General features: G+C 42.1%; 2 protein-coding genes and 1 pseudogene across 4 annotated transcripts in view; 2 read left to right on the top strand and 1 right to left on the bottom strand.

The window, feature by feature from the left end:
* IHO1 (interactor of HORMAD1 1) overlaps positions 1-12,320 on the bottom strand; it is a 44,663-nt gene extending 32,343 nt beyond the window's left edge. The window contains exons 1-3 of one of the 3 annotated variants that reach the window (XM_019801065.2): positions 12,263-12,296; positions 11,609-11,842; positions 106-176 (exon numbers count right to left, since the gene is read on the bottom strand). In XM_019801065.2, the coding sequence (XP_019656624.1) occupies positions 106-161 (56 nt within the window). In that variant the 5' untranslated portion in view covers positions 162-176; positions 11,609-11,842; positions 12,263-12,296. Of the gene's footprint in view, positions 1-105; positions 177-11,608; positions 11,843-12,237 lie in introns of all 3 variants that reach the window. The other 2 variants (XM_019801066.2, XM_034658320.1) reach the window with 2 other exon arrangements.
* A 4,260-nt stretch (positions 12,321-16,580) lies between these two features.
* C4H3orf84 (chromosome 4 C3orf84 homolog) lies at positions 16,581-25,301 on the top strand. The gene is made up of 4 exons (XM_002920547.2): positions 16,581-16,652; positions 17,917-18,030; positions 24,456-24,512; positions 24,894-25,301. The coding sequence occupies exons 1-4, from the start codon at positions 16,626-16,628 to the stop codon at positions 25,299-25,301; spliced, it is 606 nt and encodes a 201-aa protein (XP_002920593.1). The 5' UTR covers positions 16,581-16,625.
* On the top strand, positions 19,902-24,392 carry LOC117802074 (annotated as a pseudogene).
* Positions 25,302-25,519: the final 218 nt, after the last annotated feature.

The raw sequence follows: 25,519 nt of genomic DNA, 5'->3' as shown, positions 1-25,519 counted from the left end.
AAGTAACTCTATTACTAATTAACTAATAGGAAGGGGAGCCTTTTTCTATGAAATCAATACAAATATAAGATCCTCAGTATCAGAGAATATAACCAGAAAACTTACCCAGAGCCTGAGGGAATACTGAGCATCTCTTTGATATTCCAGACATTAAAATTCATTTCTTATGGTTAGCCCTATTAAAAAGAGAGGAATATTAATTTAAAAGGTTAAGATAGTATAACTTCCCCCCAAAGATTACTTTACTGGTGACTATTAAATGTAGATGAGGACATTTCAGCAACTACATTCCCATCCATTTGGTGAAAACTCCCATTACGTATGTGTCAGAAACAGGTATTTTCAGGGCACCTGGCTGGCTCAGTCAGTGGAGCGTGTGACTCTTGATCTTGGGGGTTATGAGTTTGAGCCCCGTGTTGGGTGCAGAGATTACTTAAAAATAAAATATTTTTAAAAATAAAAAAAATAGGTATTTTCTGCTATTAAATTGCATACAAATCCCCTCCTTCTTAATACCAGGGAGAGTCCAGTCATCTATGAAACAGTAAATTTACATTCCATCTTCTGCTCTCGTCCTTTTCTCTTGCCATCCTATTAATAATCTGCTTTTAGGAAAAGACCAATAAACTCTATTTTTCATTGCATTGATAAAATGAATGACTTAATCGACAACCTCTCCCAAGAAGACTAGTTCTCCCCCGATCAAAGGATATGGGAATGCCAAGAGTGCTGTGGAATTTGGGCAATAAAGAACCTTGATGAAGAGTGAGTGTTTTGGGCAAAGTGCTTTCCCACACCTCGTATGAGCATACCTCTTATTGCCTACTCTGCTCACTGCCAACCCAACACACTGCACACTATGGTTCACTATTATGATCACAGAGCCTGGATTTTATGAAACAAGACCAATTTCTAAATTTCTAAATTTTGTCTTCCTGATCTCACAGAACATGCATATTTATCAGATTATATATTACCAGGAGGGCATCAGAAAATGATTCCCACACAAATGGTAGGCATATGTGACCAAACATCAAATATTGTCCCAACAGAGATCTAGATAAAATGAAACACAAGTTCTGAATAAATATAGACAGTTTAGTATACTTCTATATAATTTAATCTTGTTTAGAGAAATCTGTTACATTGAAGTTTTCTAATTTTTTTTAAAGATTTTTAAAAATTTATTTATTTGACACAAAGAGAGACAGCCAGCGAGAGAGGGAACACAAGCAGGGGGAGTGGGAGAGGAAGAAGCAGGCTCCCAGCCAAGGAGTCCAATGTGGGGCTCGATCCCAGACCGCCGGGATCATGCCTCGAGCCAAAGGCAGAGGCCCAACGACTGAGCCACTCAGGCGCCCCAAAGTTTTCTAATTTTTTAGAAAAATAAATGCATTGGGGTGTTTATAACCACTTGTTTTGCAAGACTAGTAAGCATAGATCACAGGATCAAGGGGTGAAAGGCATTATCATTTACATAACCCTACTATGTATTGGGCACAGTGCTAGATACGCTGCAGGATACAAAGTTAATGATTTTGTGAGGCAGGTGTTGTTATTCCCACTTAGAAGTTTGTAAGGACTCACATGGTCTAAATAATTAGTTCAAGTTCTATCCGAATTTTGAGGTAAATATGTTCTATGCTAGGTCAACCCATTACCGAAGGCTGTGCTCTCGTTTCTCAACACTGGGTCTGTCTTAGATACTTTCTAGAAACGAGCAACTCTGTATTTCTTCCTTTATGAGCAGCTTGGTAATGACTTGAAAGGATACGACTTTAGAGGAATAAGATCAAGGTTCAGATCCTGATTCATAGTGTGAACTTGGGCAAATAAGCTAATTTCTTTGTTTTATGGTTTTTTTTTCTTTTTTAAGATTTTATTTTTAAGTAATTTCCACATTCAATGTGGGGTTCAAACTTACAAACCTGAGATGAAGAGTCACATGCTCTACCAACTGAGCCAGACAGGCATCTGAAATTAGTTAACTTCTTTGAATCCCAGTTTCCTTATCAGTTAAATGAAGACAACACCTATCTTTAAACGTGGGGATAGGGATTTAAGAACATGAATATCCAGTGCCTGGATATGGATGCTGGCACTTTTTAGGTGCTTCTTAATTACTTCCTCAGAGACTGTGGCTTCACCATTTTCAAACAAATCTATGCTCTCGTGGAGACTTTGACATTCACCTACTCTCAGTTCAAAGGACTCTCATATGTAACACACAAAGTCTCTCACATTCACCTAGCTGAGAATAAAGTTGCTGCAAGGTTGGGACTAAATACCAGAGTTAATTAATTATTTTGTCTCAGCACTCTTGAACACAGTTTAGACTGTGTAGAATACCTTCAAAGAAGTTCAGTGTAATATTACTATCCCATGATACAAATAAATTAATAAAATACCTCATTGAGATGAAAACTGAAGAAAATTCATTTTAAAAACTGGCAATATTGTCCAGGCAGATTCACAAGTGAATTCTACCAAACAATTAAGGAATAAATTATGCCAATTCTCTAAAATCTCATCCTAATACCAAAATCAGATAAAGACATCGTAAGAGGGGCGCCTGGGTGGCACAGCAGTTAAGCGTCTGCCTTTGGCTCAGGGCGTGATCCTGGCATAATGGGATTGAGCCCCACATCAGGCTCCTCCGCTATGAGCCTGCTTCTTCCTCTCCCACTCCCCCTGCTTGTGTTCCCTCTCTCGCTGGCTGTCTCTATCTCTGTCGAATAAATAAATAAAATCTTTAAAAAAAATAAAGACATTGTAAGAAAAGAAAACCACAGACCAAGATCTCTCATGTACATAGGTGCAAAATCATCAACAAAATACTAGCAAATTGAATGCAACAATACAGAAAAAGAACTATACACAACTGAGTGTTATTTATTCTAGACACACAAAGCTATTTCAATATTTGAAAATCAAATAATATAAACCATCACATCAACAGACTAGAGAAGAAAAATCATGTGATCAAATTAATAAATATTAAAAAAGCATTTGGGGTGCCTGGGTCACTCAGTTGGTTGAGTGTCTGACTCTTGATCTCAGTTCAGGTCTTGATCTCAAGGTTGTGAGTTTAAGCTCTGTGTTGGGCGCCATACTAGGTGTGGAGCCTACTAAAAAAATTAATTTATTAATTTTAAGAAAAGCATTTGACAAAATCCAACACCCATTCATGAGAAAAACTCTCAGCAAAGTAGGAAATAGAGGGGAACTTCCTCAACTTGATAGAAAACATCTACACAAAATTCCAAAGCTAACATCATACTTGATGAGAAACTAAAAGTCTTCCCTCTTAAGATCAGGAACAAGGCAATGATTCCCCCTCTTCTCTCAATACAACATTGTACTAGAAGTTCTAACTAATGAAATAAAACAATAAAAGGAAACAAAAGGTAAATAGATTGGAAAAGAAGAAATAAAACTGTCTTCGTTCAAAACCACATGACTTTCTATGGAAAAAATCCAAAAGAAGTGACAAACTCCTGGAACAAACAAGTGATTATACCAGTGTTGCAAGATAGATTAATATACAAAAGTTAATCACTTTCCTATACACCAGCAATAAACAAATGGAATTTGAAATTAAAAACACAACACCATTTACATTAGCACTCCTAAAATACTTATAAGTATAACAAAATATGTATAAGATCTATATGAAGAAAACCATAAAATTCTGAGGAAAGATCAAAGAAGAACTAAATAAGTGGAGAGATATTCATGTTCATGGATAAGAAGACTCAATATTGTTAAAATGTTGTTCTTTCCAACTTGGTCTATATATTCAAACAATCTCAATAAAAATTTGAGCAAGTTATTTTGTGGATATTGACAAACTGACTCTAAAGTTTATATGGAGGAGCAAAAGATCCAGAATAGCCAACACAATATTGAAGGAGAAGAACAAAGTCAGATGACAGACACTACCCAATTTCAAGATTTACTATACAGCTACACTAATCAAAATTATGTGGTATTGGCAAAGGAATAGACTAATAGATCAATGGAACAGAACAGAGTACCCAGAAATAGACTCACTCAAATATAGTCAACTATCTTTGACAAGGGAGCAAAGTCAATAAAATGAAGAAAACATAGCCTTTTAAACAAATTGTGCTAGAACATCTGGATATCCACATGCAAAGAAAATTTAGACACAGACCTTATACCTTTCACAAAAAATTAACTGAAAATAGATCATAGACCTAAATGTAAAATGTGAAGCTATAAAAAACTCTTTGAAAATAACATAGGAGAAAATATAGATGACCCCTGCATTTGCCAAAGACTTTATAAATACAACACCAAAGACATGATCCATGAATGAAAGAATTAATAAGCTGGACTTCCCTAAAATTAAAAACTTCTCCTCTGTGAAAAACATGGTCAAGAAAGTGAGAAAACAAGGCACATACTGGAAGAAAATATTTGCAAAAGACATCTGAAAAAGGTATCCACAGTTTCAAAATACACAACCCCTTTTTTAAAAAAAAAACGTATTATTTTTTATGGGGCGCCTGGGTGGCTCAGTCGTTAAGCATCTGCCTTTGGCTCAGGGCGTGATCCCAGGGTCCTGGGATCAAGCCCCACATCAGGCTCCCTGCTCTGCTGGGAGCCTGCTTCTTCCTCTCCCACTCCCCCTGCTTGTGTTCCCTCTCTCGCTGGCTGTCTCCTCTGTCAAATAAATAAATCTTTTATATTATATTATATTATATTATATTATATTATATTATATTATATTATAAATAAATCTTTAAAAAATTATTTTTTAAAGTAATCTCTACACCTAACATGGGGCTCAAACTCACGACCCTGAGATTAGGAGTCACATGTTCCACTGACCGAGTCAGCCAGGTGTCCCAAATATACAAAGAACTCTTAAAATTCAATGATAAAACAAACAACTCGACACATATATCAATGGAATAGAAAAGAGAGCCCAGAAATTAACCCATGCATATATGGTTGATTAATTTATGAGAAAGGAGTCAAGAATATACAATAGGAAAAGAACAGTCTCTTTAATAAATAGTGCTGGGAAAACTGGACAGCCACATACCAAAGAATGAAACTGGACCCTTGTCTTACATTACATACAAAATCAATTCAAAATAGATTAAAAATTTAAGACCTGAAACAGTTAAATTTCTATAGGAAAACATAGGGGGTAAGCTCCTTGACCTCAATCTTAGCAATGATTTTTTGATCTTGACATGAAGAGCAAAAGCAACAAAAGCAAAATAAACAAGTGAAACCACATCAAACTGAAAAGCTTCTACACAGCAAAGGAAATCTTCAACAAAATGAAAAGGCAATCTGTGGAATGGGAAAAACATTTGCAAACCATATAGCTGATAAAGGGTTAATACCCGAAATATATAAAGGACTTGTACAAACCCAAACAAACCAATTAATAAATGGGCAGAGGAACTGAGCAGACATTTTTCCAAAGCAGATACACAAATGGCGTAAGGTACTTGAAAAGGTGCTCAACATCACTATTCATCAGGGAAATGCAAATCAAAACCACCCAGAGATGTCATCTCACACTTGACAGGATGGACATCATCAGAATAACAAGAGATAAATATTGGTGAAGATTTGGAGAAAAGGGAAACTTTGCATTGTTGGTGGTAATGTAAATTGGTGCAGCCACTATAAAAAATAGTATGGAGTTTCCTCAATAAATTAAAAATAGAACTACCATATATAATCCAGCAATCCTACTTCTGGGTATATATCCAAAGGAAATGAAAACAGGATATCAAAGAGACATCTGTACTCCATGTTCATTGCAGCATTATTCACATAGTCAAGATCTAGAAACAAACTAAAGGTCTCTCAATGGATGAATGGATAAAGAAGGTATGATACACACACACACACACACACACACACACAAAGGAATATTATTCAGCCATGAGAAAGAAAGAAAGTCTGTTACTTGTGACAACGTGGATGGAACCTAAGGGCATTATGCTAAGTGAAAGAAGCCAGACAGAGAAGACTGCATGGTTTCACATACATGTGGAATCTTAAAAAAAAAAGAAAAGGGAAAAATAAGGTCAAACTCATAGAAACAGAGAGTAGAAAAGTGGTTGCCAAAGGCTAGAGGGTGATGGAAATAGGGAGACACTGGTAAAAGGGTACAAACTTTCAGCTATAAGATGAATAAGTTCTGAGAACCTAATGAATTATGTGGTGAGTATAGTTGATAACACTGTACTGTATAATTGGAATTTGCTGAGAGTAGAACTTAAATGGTTTCACTAAATAAATACACACATACATATATAAACAAACAAATAAGTGATTTGCAAAGTGATGAATGTAATAATTAACTAGATGGGGGAGATCTTTTCACAATGCCAAATCATCATGATATACACTTTAAATATATTATAATTTTGTCAATTATATCTCTTTCAGGCGAAAAAAGAAACCTAGGCAAAAACTTAACAAGAGGGGCGCCTGGGTGGCACAGCAGTTAAGCATCTGCCTTCGGCTCAGGGCGTGATCCTGGCGTTATGGGATCGAGCCCCACATCAGGCTCCTCTGCTGTGAGCCTGCTTCTTCCTCTCCCACTCCCCCTGCTTGTGTTCCCTCTCTCGCTGGCTGTCTCTATCTCTGTCGAATAAATAAATAAAATCTTTAAAAAAACAAAAAACAAAAAAACAAAAAAAAACTTAACAAGAAATGTCCAAAAGTTATGTGAAGAAAGCTATAAACCATTCTTGAATAATGAGAAAGATACATCATGTTCATTGATAGAAAGAATCAACATCACAAAGATGTTAAATCTATCTAGGTTAATTTATAACTTTGAAATGTCCCAATAAAAATACAATCATTTTTTTTTCTACAGGGAGACAACTGATTATAATGCTCATTTGGAAATGAAAACAAGCAAGACCAGCCAGGAAAATCCTGAAATAGAAAAAGCGGAAAGAGGAGGAGGAAAAAAGGGGGGGGGCAGCCCTACCAGATATTACAAACATAAAGCTTCTACAATTTTACAACATTATATTGGTACATGATTAGATAGACAAGCCAGTAGAATAGATCATAACAACAGATCTAATTGAAAGTGGAAATGTATATGAATATATGATAAAGGTAGCATCTCAAATGTATTGAGGAGAGAAAAACATTTTAAAAAGTAGAGTTGAGGGGTGCCTGGGTGGCTCAGCCAGTTAAGCATCTGCCTTCAGCTCAGGTCAAGATCTCAGGGTCCTGGGATCAAGCCCCACATCAGGCTCCCTTCTCAGCAGGGAGTCTGCTTCTCCCTCTCCCTCTGCCTGCCGCTCTGTCTCTCTTTTTCTCTCTCTCTCAAATAAATAAAATCTTAAAAAAAAAAAAAAAAGAAAGTAGAGTTGAGGGGTGCCTCGGTGGCTCAGTCAGTTAACTGTCTGACTCGGTTTCAGCTCAGGTCATGATATCAGGGTCCTGAGATTGAGCCCTGAGTGGGCCTCTGCGTTCAGCATGGAGTCTGCTTGTCCCTCTCCCTTTTATCCTCCCCCCAGCACGCTCTCATTCTCTCTTTCACATAATTAAATAAAATCTTTTTTTTTTTTAAAAGTAGAGTTGGGATAACTAAATAGCTATATGAAAAAAGATTAAGACTGAATCTAGTCCTTTCACCATATACCACAAAATATCCAAATGGATCAGAGATCATATAAAAATAAAACCATAAAAGCACTGGGGCGGGGGGGCGGGGGAGAAGATGATAAATTCCTCTATAGCCTGGACATGGGGAAAAGTTTGATTCAAAATTCAGAAGTAATAAGAGAAAACACTGATAAATTTGACTACATAAATTTTTTAAAAAGATTTATTTACTTGAGAGAGAAAGAGAGTAAGTGGGAGAGGGAGAGAGGGTCTGAAGCAACTCTGCACTGAGCGCAGAGCCGGATGTGGGGCTTGTGGGGCTCGATCCCAGGTCTGAGAGATCATGACCTGAGCTGAAATAGACAGATGCTTTACTGACTGAGCCACCCAGCGCCCTAACTACATAAAATTTTTAAAAAGAACATTTTGTGGGGCGCCTGGGTGGCTCAGATGGTTAAGCCTCTACCTTCAGCTCAGGTCATGATCTCTGGGTCCTGGGATGAGCCCTGCCTTGGGCTCCCTGCTCAACAGGGAGTCTGCTCCTCCTCCCTCTGCCTCTTCCCTGCCCACTCCCCCACTCGTGCTCTCTCAATGAATAAATAAAATCTTTAAAATAAATAAATAAATAGGACATTCTGTTTCACATTAAAGTCTTATAGAAAATGGTCAAGACATATGAGCCAATTCACACCCAGCTTTTGGTCTTAAAATACCACTCACCACTAAAAGGAACCAGGTCTGGGACAGGAAATGTGCGAGATGAGTCTAGGACATCTTGTTGTCCCAGAGAACAAAGAAGTTAATTAGACTACCAGGACCAAAGACTACTGAAGAGCTAACTTAAAGGGGCTTCCTCTTTAAATTTATAATTATGGCTTTTTTTAAACCCTCATCAGTCACTTTGGAGGATAGGCAACAACTTATTCTGAAAACTGGTAGGGTAGACAAAAGAATCAATCATTTATGTTACCTTTCTAGAATAGATGTACCTCAAGGTAACCAACATATAGATGGTAAGAAAGTTCTTCTTTATAGAAGTATTCCAGCTAATAAACACAGAATGAATGGTATAATTAGATTATAACCATTTTGGAGGTCCAATGAAAATAATGAATCTAGGCAATGATTATCAATGGCTGCTAAAACCAAAGTAAGAACCTCTTGTTGCAGTTCAACAGGAGATGCCAAGCATTACCAAAGAAGTAGGCATACTTGCCAAAAATATTGAGACTTAATCTGGTTAAGCTTCTAGATCTAAGAACCAGTTTACAGAAAATACAGGGGTTAAATGGAACCAGTGGAATGTACTCGGCAAAATCCAGAGTGGTTAATTCTATAGTTTAAATGACTATATTCTTTTACAGCATAAAAGGCAAAGGGTGGGGGCGCCTGGGTGGCTCAGTCGTTAAGCATCTGCCTTTGGCTCAGGGCATGATCCCGGCGTTCTGGGATCAGGCCCTGCATCAAGCTCCTCCTCTGGGAGCCTGCTTCTTCCTCTCCCACTCCCCCTGCTTGTGTTCCCTCTCTCTCTGGCTGTCTCTCTGTCAAAAAAAAAAAAAAAGAAAANGGTGTGGCTCAGCTGGTTAAGTGTCCGGATCTTGGTTTCAGCTCAGGTCTTTATCTCATAGGTTGTGAGATCAAACCTCCAGTCAGGCTCTGCGCTCAGCATGGAGTCTGCTTGAGATTCTCTCTTCCTCTCCCTTTGCCCCTCCTGCTCGTGCTCTCTCTCTCTCTCTAAATATTTAAAATAATCTAATGTTTGTGCTTTGCTTTAAAACATCCAATCTGTCAGCAAATACTATGGTTATTTCCTTCAAAACATATCCAGAATCTGCCCACTTCTCATTCCTTCCATTATAGGTTTACCAGGTAAAATATAGGATGCCCAGTTAAATCTGAATTTCCCAAATATTGCATGGGACACATTTGTACTAAAAAAAAATAGTTTACCCGAATTCAAATTTAACTGGGTGTCTTATATTTTTATTTACTAAATCTGACAACACTACTCTACTGCCACCAGCTTGGATTACTGGAATGGCCTCCAAACTGGTCTCCCTGATTTCACCCTTGTCCCAACTTTATGGACTCTTCTTTATGAAGCAGAGTTCAAACCTTAAGCCAGATCATAATGCCCCTTTGCTCAACTCTCCGCTGCTCCTACCCTACTCAAATACAAGCCAGAGTTCCCATGATTATCTTTGGTGTCTCCAATCTCTCCTTAGCCTTGCTTCTTTCCCACCTACACTCCATTCCATACCTCTTACAGGGCTCCTCACTGTTGTTCTCCCTTGCTGGGCACACAACCAGCTTCAGGTCCCTTTCTCAAACTGTTTCCTCCACTTGGTTCATTCACTCTTCCCTCCGATATCAGCATAATAGGCCAAACTACCTCCACCACCTCCAGATGTTTTCTCAAATTATCTGTTAAAAATTGTAATGCCTCAATATTTACTGTTTCTCCCTTGCTTTTTCTCCATAGCATACCATTATTCTAATACATTACGTATTTTATTAACTTATCTTGTCTATTTCAGCATGTACACTCAAGCCTACTACAATGTAATGTTAAGCTCTTTGAGGATAGGAATTTTTGTGTGTTCTGTTCCCTACTATATCTTAAAAACCCAGAAATTGTGCCTGGCATACAATAGGAAATATTTACTGTTTTTTAAAAATTTTTTTAAAAATGAGAACTATGGGCACCTGGATGGCTCAGTGGGTTAAGCATCAGCCTTCGGCTCAGGTCATGATCTCAGGATCCTGGGATCCAGCCCTGCTTACCAACCCCCGCTCAGCAGGGAGTCTGCTTCTCCTTCTCCCTCTGCTACTTCCCCCTGCTTGTGCTCTCTCAAATAAATAAATAAATCTTTCTAAAAATGAGAACTAAATTAGGACAAGAGAGCAAAACTTTCCAAGTATCCACAAAATTTAAAAATATATATGATTTTTTTCCATTACTACATTTGAAATCCCTAGATCACCACAGACTTATTACATATTTTAAGAAAGGGGAAGAATTTAAGTAAATTTAGGATTCTGAATTCTTACGTTTACTTATTTCTTTGATAATCTGTTTTTTATTCTATCCACACTTGTGAAAATTCCTTCTAGATTCTAGATTTAGAATCTAGACAATTTTATACACATCAATACAAGACCATTATTTAAGACCATTATTACTACATCTAGATGATAAATCCTCTATCATCTTCCATTTCTGTATATGCTGAGAGAGGAGAATAATTTACACAGTATATATTCTTGGCGTTTAGAATAACTACATTGGGGGTTCCAAACCTAACTTATTCTTAAGAGGTTTCATAAATATGGTTGAAAAAATTCCATGGTTGCACCCTTGACTATGTCTAAGGACCACATGGGGCTGGATGTGCTCAGCCTCAGGTTTATCTGTTCTCTGTGCACTTATCACCATGCTACCTACATAGGCTTCTAAATTCCCAGAGGGCAGAAATCCCATCTGCCTAACCCTGTCCTTGTAGATGCTAGTATACTAGTAATGAAGAGGTAGTCATTCTTAGGTAGGACACTAGGTAAATGAAAACTGATATGCACACATTACAAACTTTCAAGGGCAGGGTTCTCCCCCCCCTCATCCCCCAATCCTATTAAAAGAAGCATAAAAGCAGAGGAAAGGTTTGGGGGCGCCTGGGCGTCTCAGTCGGTTGAGCGTGGGACTCTTGGTGTCGGCTTGGGTGGTGATCTCATGGGTCCTAGGATAGAGTCCTGCGGGCTCCGCGCTCAGTGGGGAGTCTGGGGATTTTCTCACTCTGCCCTCCCCCCCCCACCAAAATAAATCTTTAAAAAAAAAAAAAAAGGCAGAGGAAAGGTTTAAGTGCATGCCAGGAACGCGGCTGTCTCCACAGGACGGGCCCTGGCAAGGTGGCAGGCAGGGGAGGAACGTGTGGGTTGAAGAGAATAACCTAAGGGTCTCATAGAGCACCCCTCACCCCCATCTGACCTCGTTTTCAACAAAGAATCCTGAAGCCACACTGTGAGGTCCTCTATGTGCCCCTCTGACTCCTCCACTAGGTCGCAGAAAGCAACAGTCCTGTCCCTCAGACTTTGTGGTCCCGCGGGCCAACATCATGCAGCCATCCTCTCTTCTTCATCTCTTTTCAACCAGGAGACATGTTCTGGGCTCCCAGACTAAATAAATCATTTCAGCGTTCGTTCCAGAGGCCTCCAAAGGATACTGCATAATAATAAAGGCAAATCCCAGTCGGTTTCCCTGGATTCCTGTTCACCCTGACTTTCTGGGCCAATTCTCTTCCTTGCGTCTCCTAATTCCAGACTCGGGATGAGAGGCTGTGGAACCCCGCGAATCTGACGAAAACAGCTCTCCAAAGATAAGCACAGAAAGTAAAGTCTCCTTGAAGACCCAGAGTGGTCTTTCGTCACAGGGAAAGAATGAACGGCTAGGAACTCTAGGACAAGGATCAAGTGGACAAGCCAGCGTCCTAAGAAACTCCTCGAGGTCCCCGGAAATCCCGAATCTCCGCGTAAAGCCCCATATAGCTCCCCAACCCCCCCACCTTCGCCCCATCCTCCCCTCCCTGCCCTCTCTGACCAAATCCCTCCCGCCTCCACCTCTGAGGGCCGGCTCGCGCCCCACCTGGGGCGTCCGTGAACTCGCCTCAACGCCGGTCCCGCCGAAGTTGCCGGAGCATGCGTGATCCCGCCCCCCAGGGCCAGATCTCACCAATGGGGGTTAAGCCCCGCCCTTGGGCCCGCCCCCTCTGCGTCGCGAGACTAAGGGTTCTAACGGTTTTAACGGTTTTAACGGTCCTAACCATTTTACCCGCAGTTCATTGGCCGCAGGTGGCCTACCTCTCACTGCAAACCGCTACACGGCCCACGTGTACCTCTCAAGATGTACCCGCTCACCTCCACAGTCACACCCCTGCCGCCACCCGCACCCCACCGAGCGTGCCCTCACCAATGCAGACCCACTCAGGAGTTACCTGACCCATCCTGCTGTATGTGGATTGGACTGGGTGCCCAGGGGCTAGGGCATGACAGAGGCCCAAGAGGTCCTAACAAGAGCTGGTAGGGAGAGCCGCTGGGAGGCAGCCACAGAATGGCTGACTGGTGGGGAGAAAAAGGCAAGAAATAGTCCAGGGAACCTGGCCTGCTAGATACTGAGACACTCTGAGAGCAGGGTGGGCAAGGGCAGAGGGTGTAGGGAGGAAGGGTCTGTGGAACTCTGCCTCTGATGGTTATAGATGGCTTTTAAAGCCATGAAACAGAGATCACCAATGAAAGAGTATGGATGGAAAACAGATTGTATTGAGCCCCAAGACACACAACTTTAGAGGCCTAGATAAGGAAAAAGCAGCAAAGGACCCCAAGCAGGTGTGGTCAGGGACAGAGGAGGGACACCCAAGAGAGCGAGGTGCTGTGGAAGCCTCCTGGATCATCCTTCAAAGAGGAGGAGGAGACCAGCTATGTTGTGACTGGTGGGAGAATGGAGGAGTGAATGGAGGTCTCAGTTCTTGAATTCCACATGAGAGACTTACATGAGGATCCCCACTTGAATAAAGACAGCCAGAAGGAAAGTGGCAAGCACAGAGCAGTTTATTAAGTTTAAGACATGAGAGTGGGCAGGCCCAGATATGGGAACTGTACCAGGGTTAGGGGTGTCTTTTTATGTTTGCAAAGTTTATGGGTCACAGTGAGGGAAGTCTCTGACAGAGGTTGTTTCCAGTCATCTAATGGACTCCTCCTACTGGTTAGGAGGGGGCGTTTTGGGCCCTACAAGATTCTTGCTGGAACTGTCATGACCATCTTGCCCCACTGGGGGTCAAACCCACAATGTAAATATAATGAACCTAGGGGGTTACCCTGGGGCAGAGGTTGAAGAGGAGAGCTCATGTTCTGCATCTGTGGCTCTTGGTCTGTCAGCCCCTGGGTTTTGGAAGCAGCAAGACCAGGATGTTAAAAGCCACAAAGTTAGGATGTTGTGCCCTCAGGTTTCTAATGTGTCACCTATTTATCACAGCCTTTGCCTCCCGCTCATGTTTAACTAACTGCCTGCTTTATCAATGTCAAACGCTGCTGATACATCAAGGAAAATGAGTGAGAACTAATTATTGGTGACCTTGACTAGTGGTATAGTGGGGACAGTGTGTGGATTCAAGACATAAAGAAACAAAATATATAAAGAACCCTTAAAGCTCAACAATAAGAATACTACCTGATTTTAAAATGGGCCAGGAATGCCTGGGTTGGCTAAGTGACCTACTCTTGATTTTGTCTCGGGTCATGTTCTCAGGGTTGTAAGATCAAGCCCCGTGTCGAGCTCTGCAGTGGGCATGGAGCCTGTAGAAGATTCACTCTCCCTCTGCCCCTCTCCCCATATCTTTATAAATAAATAAATAAATAAGCCAACACAGGGTTTAAGACATTCCACCAAAGACAGCAAATAAGCATATGAAAAGATGCTCAACATTATATGGTATTAGGGACATGAAAATTAAAACAACACAACAATGAGCTACCACTACACACCTATCAGAATGGCCAAAATCCAGAACACTGATAACACATATGCAGGTGGGGATGTGGAGCAACAGGAACTCTCATTCATCACTAATGGGAATATTAAATGGTACAGCCACCTTGGAAGACGTTTGGCAGTTTCTTACAAAACTAAAGATACTCTTATTAAATGATCCAGCAGTCATGCTCTTTGGTATTTACCCAAAGGACACGAAAACTTATGTCTATGCAAAAACCTGCACATAGATATTTATAGCAGCTTTATTTCATAATTGAAAAATCTTAAAAGCAACCAAGAAGTCATTTTCAGTAAGTGAATGAATAAACTGTGGTAATCCAGACAATGGAATATTAAGCACTAAAAAGAAATGAGCTATCAAGCTAGGAAAAGACATAGAGGAAACTTCAATATATTTTACTAACTGAAAGGAGCCAATCTGGAAAGGCTATATACTGTAGGATTCCAATATAACATTGTGGAAAAGGCAAAATTATAGAGACAGTAAAAAGATCACTGGTTACCATGGATTGGGGGGAATCAGGGATGTATAGGTGGAAAAGAGAGGATTTTTAAGGCAGTGAAACGATTCTGTATGATAGTATAATGGTGCATACATGTAATTGCAGTATACTTTTGTCCAAACCCATAGAATGTACAACTGCAAGAGTGAACTGTAACACAAACTATGGACTTTGGGGGATAATGATGTGTCACTTTAGGTTCAGCAATTATAACAAATGTGCTATTCTGGTGAGGGATATTAGTAATAGGAGAGGTTATACAAATGTGGGGCAAGAGGTATATGAGAAATCTCTGTACCTTCCACTCAAGTTTGCTGTGAACCTAAAATTGCTCTAAAAATTCTATTAAAAATATATATATGTATACATATGTGTATATATATGGAGAGTTTTGCATATCCATACAATGGGAAACTACTAAGCCATAAAGAGGAATGAGTGATTGATAGGCACCATGACATGGATAAAACACAAGGTAATTACCCTGCATGGAAGAAGTCAGACACAAAGAATACATATTGAATGGTTCCATTTATATAAAATTCTAGAAAATGCAAAGTAATCTATAGCAACAGAAAGTTAACCAGCAGTTGCTTGAGACCAATGAGTGCCATAGAGGAGGATTACCAATGGGCAGAAGGAAACTTGGGGGTGATGGATACGTTTACTACCTTGATAGTGGCTATGTTTCATACATGTATACATAGGTCAAAATGTGTCAAATTGTACACTTAATATGTGCAGTTTATTGTGTTAGTTATACCTAAATAAAGCTTTGAAAAATAAAAACATTCCAGATAGAGTTGAAGCTCCACTCTGCCTTCCTTGATACCATTCCCCAGGTGACTTCTATCCTGAATTTGATGCTTATCATTTCTATGCATGTTTTATACTTTTAGTTCATATGGTTGCATTCATAAATAATATATAGCATTGTTTTGCATGATTGTATCATGTTATAAATGGTATACTTATTACATTTTTCTACAATTTGACTTTTTGACTCACAATTTTTAAGATATATATTTGTAGATTAAAGTATCTTTCCTATCGCCCTATTGGTAAAACATTCAGCTGCTTACAGTTTTTCCCCTATGCAGATGCTGCAATGAAACTTTTTGTACCTGTGAATACCTGTGAGAGTGGGTCTTCAGGGTAACTATAGTAGGGTGGGTTTTCTGGCTGGTAGAGTTGTATCATGGACACCAGCACGGTCTGAATGTTTTCTGCTGTTCAGCTTTTTATTGGAATATTTTTAGAGGCTGATTGCCAGCTCTTTTTGGTTAGCGAAAGAGGTGAACTTGAACTGTTCATGTCCCTGTGTTACAAATGAGAGAGAAAGGGACAATAATCTGCTGAAGTGTAGCTTGGAATGGAACCACAATGTCAGATATTTTCATGCTCCTTCTTTTGCTCCTCTGCTATGCTCTCCTTCTTTTCTGGGGCCCTGGTAACAGTCACCTGCCCAGGGTTCTCAGGTGCCACAGACTCCTAAAAGAAAAGTTGACAGAACCTTACTCTGAAGCAGCAATTTTATCCTAAGAACCATCAAGCCTTTTAACATTTCTTCTGACTCTGTGGAATGCTTTCTAAATTTATGTTCCTGGCAATATGGTTACACAATTTTAAAATGCAAGATTCACCTTTAAAATGTTCTTTGATATTTCATTGACTATGAGTTCATCACACTCCACTGTGGAGTATATGTTTCTATATGTAGGGACTCCATCTAGCCTGTTAATGCTGAGGGGCAGATTTCTCTCATAAAGAAGTAAAAACAAGCAGGAAGCACAAAGGGGTAGCAGGCTGGGCACTGTCTCAACAATCTCAGCAGCATTGTGCAGTCACAACCTCCCTTTGTCACTAAGCAACAAGAAGTTGAGATTCTCTTTCCTCAGACATAGCCTCAAAAAGACAAAAGGAAAGTTTGCCTTTTCTACTTCCTTCCTGGAAAGATGCAAAGTGCTTTAGTAGGCTCCTGGGTAAGAGCGCACTTTACAATTAATCTTGGCTCCTGGCCCTGGGGTAGTACCTGAAATGTGAATGAATCATGGAGTAAATTTAGCAAGAAAGATTTCATCCAGCATCCAGGCTAGAGGAGGACCCTGAGCTTCCCACTCCCCCTCCGCCATTCTAAGGCTACCCCTAGAACCTACCTAGTCTTTCTGATGCCATGTCCTTTCCCATGTGTCCTGGTCTCACACTAACCAGCTGAATCTCCTAGTCTTCTAGCCACCCCATTTATTCCCAGTTTTTTGTTTGGTCTCCCCAAACTTCTGGAGTTTGACTGCTCTCTATGCTGGGAACATCTTGAGGACAAAGACTGTTTTCTACCTGTATATCCCATGCCCAGTCCCATCCCTGGAATGCAGTAAAGGCAGCCCAGTAAATAATATTGAACTAAACTAAAGAGAGAGCAAGTTAAACAGATAATAGAAAGATGGACAGACAAGTCTGGCAACCCAAACCCTCAGTGGGATGAAAAGATAGAGGGCTTTTCAGTCATGTATAGGAAACTGCTGTGATGGCCAGAGGCCACAAACTTGGGTCAGCTTCTTTCTGCTCAGGGCTATGACTCCTCATATTCAGGTCCCACCCTCATTGTCATGAGGGGCTATTCCTGTACCCTGTCACTCTTGATCTAGTCATCAGGTTATTTTGTCCCTGATCCTATTTGCTGTTTCTGACTCCCTCACCATAAGGAAGTTTCACAAGGTCCAGGATAATTCTGTCCTTTCACCATGGTCTCTCCAGCTCATATTAGGATCTTATGAAAGAAAGAGGGGAAGGATGGAAGAAAGGAAAAAAGGGAAAGGAAATAAAGGTGCCCTTTCCCTACACACACATAGCCCTCCTAGGTGGGCCAGCACAACTGAGGCCAACTGTTTTTTTTCTTTTTTTTTAAGATTTTATTTATTTATTTGTTAGAGAGAGAGCACAGCAGGGGGAGTGGCAGGCAGGAGGAGAGGGAGAAGCACTCTCTCCTCTCAGCAGAGAGCCCAATGCGGGACTTGATCCCAGGACCCTGGGATCATGACCTGACTCGAAGGCAGATGCTTAACCGTTGTCTGAGCCACCCAGGCATCCCAAAACCAACTGTTCTAATGATGAATGACAGATGGGTGTCCCTCTCCTCAGATTCTTTTTATTCTCTCAGTAGATCCCAGGAGAGGCTTCTGGCCTGGGGACCTTGAGGTTTGGGTAAGCATTTGGGAGGGATTCACCCTCATGCCTGCCTTATTATAGCACAACGCTGGCTTCTATGGACACTACAGAGGCCAATTCAAGAGTGAAAGTGCTCAAGAATACCGCCTTGCAGCCAAGCCCCAGCCTCCAGCAGTATTCCTGCAGCGATGTCAGGTACAAGGCAGCCCTGGGGGCAACTGGGGTGGCTGGGCCAGTTTCTGTTTCTCTTGGATCCCAAAAACATCTTCCCCAGACCTACCACTGCTGAACTTCAGGAAATGCATGAGTCCTGGCCACTCTTCTCTGAAATAGCATTATTTCCATTTCTCTACCTATAGAAAGGGTGGAGAAGAGCTAGTACCAAGCTGGACAGTCTTGCTCAATGCTCCTCTTAGGTGGAGGGAGGGTCAGGGTCCAGTTTGGGTAGGTGACCATGGGGAAAGACCCTCCAGAACCCAGAAAATAAGCCTCGAGTTTTGCCAACAACTGCTCTCAAGCTCAATTCCTTGATGTCCTAAAAGCCCATGGTCTAATCCACAGTCAGCCTTGGAGTCCAGAGGCCCAGGAGGCTTCCTCTGGTGAAGGAAGCAGCATGAAGTGGCTGGGTACCCACCCACATGCGTAGCCAAGGAGGACTGGAAAGGAGTGATGGCAGAAGTGGCTGGAAAAGGCTTCCAAAGAACAGGAGAGAGAGAGGGTTTCAGGGCCCAGACCCTCTACTGCTTCTAGGCCTGGAAACAAGGAAGGGGCAGTGATCATTGGTTGGTGTCCCAACAGTAAAAAGCTCACTCAAAACAGGAGAACTCAGCAGAGTGTAAATGCAAAGGAGTGGATGTGAGGGCCTCAGGTAAAAGTGGTATCACAGGTTGGTAACAACCAAGTGGTCAGTACCATTGGGCCGGAAGGGACAAGGCAAGGTATGGCTCCTAGAACCCAGAAGGAGAGGGTGGTGTGGAGAGAACCACCCTGAAAGGAGTGGTGATCTTGGGTGGAGAGACACAGACAGCTGGGGGTTAGTCTGGGAGGGAGTTAAGAGAAGAAACATCTCTTTCCGTCCCTCCTTCTCTTCCTAGGGCTTTTCAGTGGCCAGAGGGAAGGCAGGCTGGTGAGAAATGCACTTAGATCAGCCCCCTGGGCAACAGCAGGGTGGAGAACATGGAAGAGTGTCTGGAACATGCTCTGTCCACTGCAGCTTCTTGCTTCCAAGCCTTTAGCCAGATCCTACTTGATTTGTCATCTGAATTCTCCATGACTTGCTTTCCCAGGCCAAGAACATGGTCTGGAAGCTCCCATGTTATGAAGCTTGCATTTCCTTAGCATTCTTAGTTGGAAGGGCTGCCTGGCACTGCCTACTCAGAAAGCCAGGTCCAAATGCAGCTCCAGACCACTTATCTGGGGCCACCACCTCCCGCTTGAGAATAATGGGACCTGGGTAATACAGGGACAGAGGCAAACTGGGGACTTTCTGCTGGGTGTTTATAGTTGCCCAGTGGCAGCTGTCATCCTAAAGACTGGAACTTCATCTCCATCTGTCCCCCAGAAGCAGAAGTAGGGAAAGTGTTTTGGGATATGTTTTAACTGAAGACTTGTTACACAAAGCATTTACTAGCATTACCAACAGCTAGCTCCAAACAGCATGATCTATGTGTCTTGGGCTCAGATTGTATAAATGCCAAGTCTGGTGGCTCATTCTACGTCTAAAGGTAGTGGGACTATTTGGGGAAGGTGCCCATTTTATTTTCCTATTAGCTAAGAGATATCAGGTTTCAACCCAACTACTTGTAGTTATTATTGTTGAAAAACTTTTCAAGATGTAACACCACTTTTCTTTAGGTTTGGGCAGGTAGAAATTTTATCTGTGTCATTCAGGTGCAAGAAAATTCTCTATTCTTCTTTTTCTTTTTCTCTTCTAGACCAGATTAACTTATTTCTAGCTATCACCTGCCTGACTCTTGGGACATGTAATCCTGGTCTTGTTTGTTCTTAAGGTCAGGCAAGAGTCCCAGGGACTCATGGTTTGGAGTAGGTCCTTCATTGGTGGTACCATGATTGTTGTATCCCTCCCTGTCCCACCCTGCCATGCCTCAGTCTGTCACAGGGGCTCCTTACTCAGCATCCTACCGACTGAAGAATGCCCAGCCTCCACAAGGGCCCTTAGCCCTCCCACATGCAACTACTGCCCCCTCCCAGGAAATCTACCTTTCCTCCAAGGTCTCTTCAGCTGGAATCCCAGCCTAAGCCCCCTGCTCAGAGACCATGGGTTTTACAACCTCAATGGAAAAGGATCCTAGAAACAAAGATGCAGGAGAAATTCTCTCCAGGGACAAGAATACTCAGAACTGCCTGGGTGGAAGGAAACGACTGCACTTGTTACCAGGCTCTTGCTATTTTGAGAACAAAACTTGAGTCAATGGGAGTCAATAAAGTATCCTGCCACTGTTAGAATAGTGAGATTCATTCTTCCAGGGACTGTGTCTAGAGGCATTCAGACTAATCCAGAATCTGACATCCCATCATAGGCCATCCTACAGTACAGCCTCTAACGAAACTAGGCTGTCCTGAACCCTTGATAGTGGAATCATATACCTTTATACCAACAAGGTTGGGAAAGCACCACAATCCACATGGGGCAAGTGACCAGGCTGACTTCAAGAAGTTTGTGTTGTAAGACCTAAAGTTCTTATGAAGTTGTCTGAAACAAACAACATGTCAGCAGGGCCTGTAGTGATTACCTATATGCTACGTGTGTCTATGACCAGATCAAGTGTGCTTTCCTTACTGAGGAGCAGAAAAGCACTGTGAAAGTGTTGAAGGCACAAGAACAAAGTCAGAAAGCTAAATTTTTCTTAATGAAGATTTTTGGAGTAATAAAAAAAATCAAAAGGCAAAAATATATATATAGTGAGTTTTCAGAGTCAGAGCTGCCTCCAACAACAGAGGCATCCACATTCTCGGGCTGTGTACAATTCTTTAGCAAAGGATAGAGATGGAGAAGAAATTTGGGGGTCAATTGGAACTTGCTGCATACTCCCAGGGTTTTTTAATTGAAATTTTTATTGAAATAACTGTGAATTCATAACCTGTTGTGAGAAATAATAGAAATCCCTTCTATATTTTTCCCAGTTTCCCTCAATGATCGTATTTTGCAAAACTGTCATATAATATTGCAACCAGGACATTGACATTAATGAAACCCACCTATCTCAGATTTCCAGTTTTACTTACACTCATCTGTGTATATTAAGATCTATAAAATTTTATCACCTATTCAGGTTTGTGTTTCCACCACTACAGTTAAGATACTGGCCAACATCACAAGTATCCCTGGTAGTGCCCTTTTATGACCACACCCACCAGCCTCCTGCTCGTCTACCCTTCCTCTGTCTCTAATCCCTGGCAACCACCAGCCTCTTCTCCCTTTCTAAAATTTTGTCATTTAAATAATGTTATATAAATGGAATGATATGTCATGCAATATTTGGAGATCGGTTTTTCTTGCTCAGCATAATTTCCTAGAGATTCATCCAAGTTGTTCATGGTTCACTTTTATTCATCACTGAGTAGTATTCCATGGTATGTATATACCAGTTTGTGTAGCCATTCACCTATTAAAAATATCTGGGCTGATTCCAGTTTTTGGTTCTTACAAATAAAGCTGCTACAGGTTTTTGGGTGAACATAAGTTTTCATTTCTTTGGATTAAATGCCTAGGAGTGCAATTGCTGGATTATATGGTAGTTGTATGTTTAGTTTTTAAAGGAAGATGCCAAACTGTTTTCTAGAGTGACTGTACCATTTTACATTCCCACCAGCAATGTATGAATGATCCAGTTTCTCTGCATTCTCAGCAACATTTGGTATTGTCTCTGTTTTATTTTAGCCATTCTGATAAATACGTCGTGAGAGCTCATTGTGATTTTAATTTACATTTCACTAATGTTTAATGATGGAAAACATTTTTTCATGTGTTATTTGCCATCTGTATATCCTCTTCAGTGAAATGGCTTCATGTTGTTTGCCCATTTTCTTTTTTTAAAATTGAATTTCAATTCATTAACATATAATGTATTATTTGTTTCAGGGGTACAGGTCTGTGATTCATTGGTCTTATATAATACCCAGTGCTCATTACAACACATACCCTCCCCAATGTCCATCACCCATTTACACCATCCTCCCTCCCCTCTCCCCTCCAGCAACCCTCAGTTTGTTTCCTAAGATTAAGAGTCTCCTACAGTTTGTCTCCCTCTCTGGTTTTGTGTTCTTTCATTTTTTCTTCTCTTCCTCTATGATCCTATCCCTTTTTTTTTAATTCCACATATCAGTGAAATCATATGATAATTGTCTTTCTCTGATTGACTTATTTCGCTTAGCATAATATCCTCTAGTTCCATCCACATTGTTGCAAATGGCAAGATTTCAATTTTTTGTTGGCTGTGTAATATTCTGGTGTGTGTGTGTGTGTGTGTGTATCACATCTTTATCCATTCATCTGTCAATAGACATGTTTGCCCATTTTCTAATTGGATTGTTATTTTACTGTTGAGTTGTGAGAATTCTTTATATATTCTAGGTATTATTCCTTTATTGGATATTTGGTTTTCAAATATTTTCTTCCAGTCTGTAGCTTATCTTTTCATCTTCTTTACACAAATTTTCACAGAGCAAAACTTGAAGAATTTTTTGATGAGATCCAGTTTATCAATTTTTTCTTTTATTGCTCTTGCTTTTGGTATCAAGTCAAAGAAATCTTTGCCTAGTTCTAAATACTGAAGATTTTTTCCTATTTTTTCTAAAAGGGCTCTGGGTTTTTAATCCCTGTCGTGTCAGCTTGCTTTATGAGGAATGAAAGGTAAGGCTGGCTGGCTTCCCACCTTCATGGAGCTTTCATTCTATTTGGAAAAGAGCACCAACTGTCTAGGGCAGGAAGTCCTGATAGGGGAGCTTGTTAAAGACACACACCACAGAAGATTCTGGTTCAGGGATCTGGGATGGAGCTAGCCCCAGCCTTTTATTCAGGAACCTGCTGTCAGCCATTGCTCATACCCCAACCCAGCCAAGACTAAACTCACCAGATCAGACACTTCATTCAGGTCTGCAGCAGGAGAAGCTGAATGGCTGGGGACAGGGAATTCTGGGGCTAGAGACCAGGCACAAAGGCAAAGTGGATGGTCTTAGAAGAGATTCCTATTGAGGTCTGGGGGCCTGTGGAGTGGTCTTTCTCTGCCTGGGTATAGGGCATGGTTCTCTGGCTCCAACTGGGCCAAAGCAAATGCCCTGGGAACTTTCTGAACCCTGTTCATTAATTAAACAGCAAACATGTATTTGCCCAGGCACCGGGCTCAGTGTTGGAGTTACAGATGAGAGCAAGACAGACAATAACCTTTGCCCACAAGGAGCTTATGTTCTCATCAGGAACATTAAGCAACATCATACTATGTAGTCACCTAGTATGCCAGAAAGTGGAAAATGCAGAGTTGGGGTGATTGCACTGCTGGTGTTAGTACTTGAAGTCCTCCCAAGAGGGAAGTGAGACGGAGTCTTACGGCCAGCTACAGGAAGAGTCCCAGAGAGAAGGCACAGGTGGTGCAAAGGCCCAAAGTGGAAATAGCTGGTATGTTTCAGGAGCAGTAAGGATGCCAGTGTGGTTGCAGGAAATGGAGAGATCAATATTGTGTGGGTCTCACGGACCACTATGATGACTTTGGCTTTTACAAATGTGAGGAACTGTTGTGGATTTTTAGCAAACAAGGGAGATGATCTGATCTACATATCAGAAGAATTATGCTGCCTGCTAAGAGGACAATAAACTGGAAGGGAAAGCTTGGAAGCAGGGACACCAGCAGGAAGCTCTTGCAATAGCTCAAGCAAGAGAAGAAGGTGCGTCTTCGATTAGGGAAAGCAGTGGGCATGCTGAGGAGTGGTCCAATCCTGGGTACATATTGAAGGAATAATCAACAGGATTTCCTGACACTTTGGATATAGAGTGTGAAAGAAAAGAATCAAGGGGACTCCAAGGTATTCAGCAGGATCTAGCTACCATGACCTGACCTGACCATGACCTGAGGCTGCGGAGGGGTGGGGTTGGTAACAGAGCTCAGGCATGTGTTTGGAGATGCCTGTAAGACATTTACAAGGGGATATGGAATAGGCTGTTGGCTACTGAGTCTGGAGCTCAGGAGGGAGCTCAAGCTAGAAAGAGAAATGGCAGTTTCTAGGTGGTACTCAGGGCTAAGAGCTTGGGTTGCTCTTATGTGGACAGAGGGGAGGAGAGAACCGAAGCCTGGTCCTAGGCAATCTAAGAGTTAGAGGGCCTGACATGAAACTTGAACCACTCCCCTTCTGGTGGAAGGATGTCTTAGAAGATGCTTCAGCCCCTTCATCAATCCGCAGCCCTAGAGACTTCTGCTTTGGAAGCACGAGGTGTCTTAGGAGTGAGGCATTGCTTTAATTTCTAATTGCCTTTTCAGGATTTGGGCAAGTTTAGCAGTTTAGGGGTAGTGGCTCCTGGCAGCTTCTGGCAGGTCCTGAGGTAACATCTTAAGGGCAGGTAAGCATCATTTTTTCCCCATTCACCTTCTTTCTCACTGTCTTTAAAGGAGCCGGCACAGCAACACTTGTTCTCCAAGCATGACAACCGTACTTCTTTCGACAAAGTGAGTGCTGGAGAAAGGAAGGAGAGTGGGCAGGGCCCCAGCCTAGGTTGAAGTTGAGGTAGGGTGGAGGGGATAAGACACTGAGGGGAGGGAGGGCTCCTGACAATCTCTCTTGTCTGGGAAACAGCCCATTCCCCAAACAAAGGTACCTCTGCTTTGGTTTCATCCACTAGCTTGCCTGACAGTGAGCAAATATCCCTGGAGCCACTGACTTTCTGGGTGTTTCACCCTGGAATGGAAAGCATGGCTGGGGAGGCAGGCCAAAGAGGCTGGGGTACATGCCAGGGGGGCCAGGCATCACCAAGTAGGCTTGGGTTGAGGAGAGGCCAAGGGCGTGCGTGGTGCCTGGACTGTGGGCCAAGGGCCCATACCGTTGAGGAGGGCCCCTACTGCCTGCTGCAGGGAATCGGAAGGCGGAAAGACCTGGAGCGCCTGGGGCAGCGGCACACCTTCCTGCGCTGGGCATCCCATGAGCTGGAGTTGAGCCAGCAGCGGCCCCTTGAATCCTCCTACCAGGCCAATTTCCGGTCAGGCCCAGGACTCAGTGACCTCCCCCAGCGCCTTATCCACTTTGTGCAGATTGAGCCTCCCCGTACCAGCACCACCTACCAGCAGAACTTCTGCCACCCTTCCCGGGGTGGCCACTGTGGCAGCAACAATATGGGACCAATCACCAACACATTGCCTGACCTCCCAGGGATCCCAAGACCCAAGCTGCTGCAGCATTACCTTCATGCTGGGGTCTCGGAGTGTCTAAATTGGTCCAGAGCATTAAACAAGGACAGCTGACACAGCGGCCTGTCTGTGCTTGCAGCCCAAGGGGCGTAGAAGCTGGAGAGCAATAAGGCCCATGGCACCTGCATTGGGCAGGGCAGGTGCTGCCCTGGGAACCCTGCCACTGAGTGAGAACCCTGCAGGAGGCTAAGGGTCCGGGAGGGTCACCATGGTCACAGCAGATCAGCGCTGGGCCCCCAAATCCATTCTTGCAGTAAACCCAGCTGTGAGCC

The sequence above is a fragment of the Ailuropoda melanoleuca genome, chromosome 4, assembly GCF_002007445.2.
Source record: "Ailuropoda melanoleuca isolate Jingjing chromosome 4, ASM200744v2, whole genome shotgun sequence".
Lineage (NCBI taxonomy): Eukaryota > Metazoa > Chordata > Mammalia > Carnivora > Ursidae > Ailuropoda > Ailuropoda melanoleuca.
This window is presented reverse-complemented; position numbering and strand designations above follow the sequence as displayed.

Coding starts and splice junctions, on each gene's coding strand:
- C4H3orf84 (XM_002920547.2), top strand. CDS start 16,626: ATGCAAAGTGCTTTAGTAGGCTCCTGG. Junction 16,653..17,916: donor GTGCTTTAGTAGGCTCCTGG/GTAAGAGCGCAC, acceptor GCCTTATTATAG/CACAACGCTGGCTTCTATGG. Junction 24,513..24,893: donor ACCGTACTTCTTTCGACAAA/GTGAGTGCTGGA, acceptor ACCGTTGAGGAG/GGCCCCTACTGCCTGCTGCA.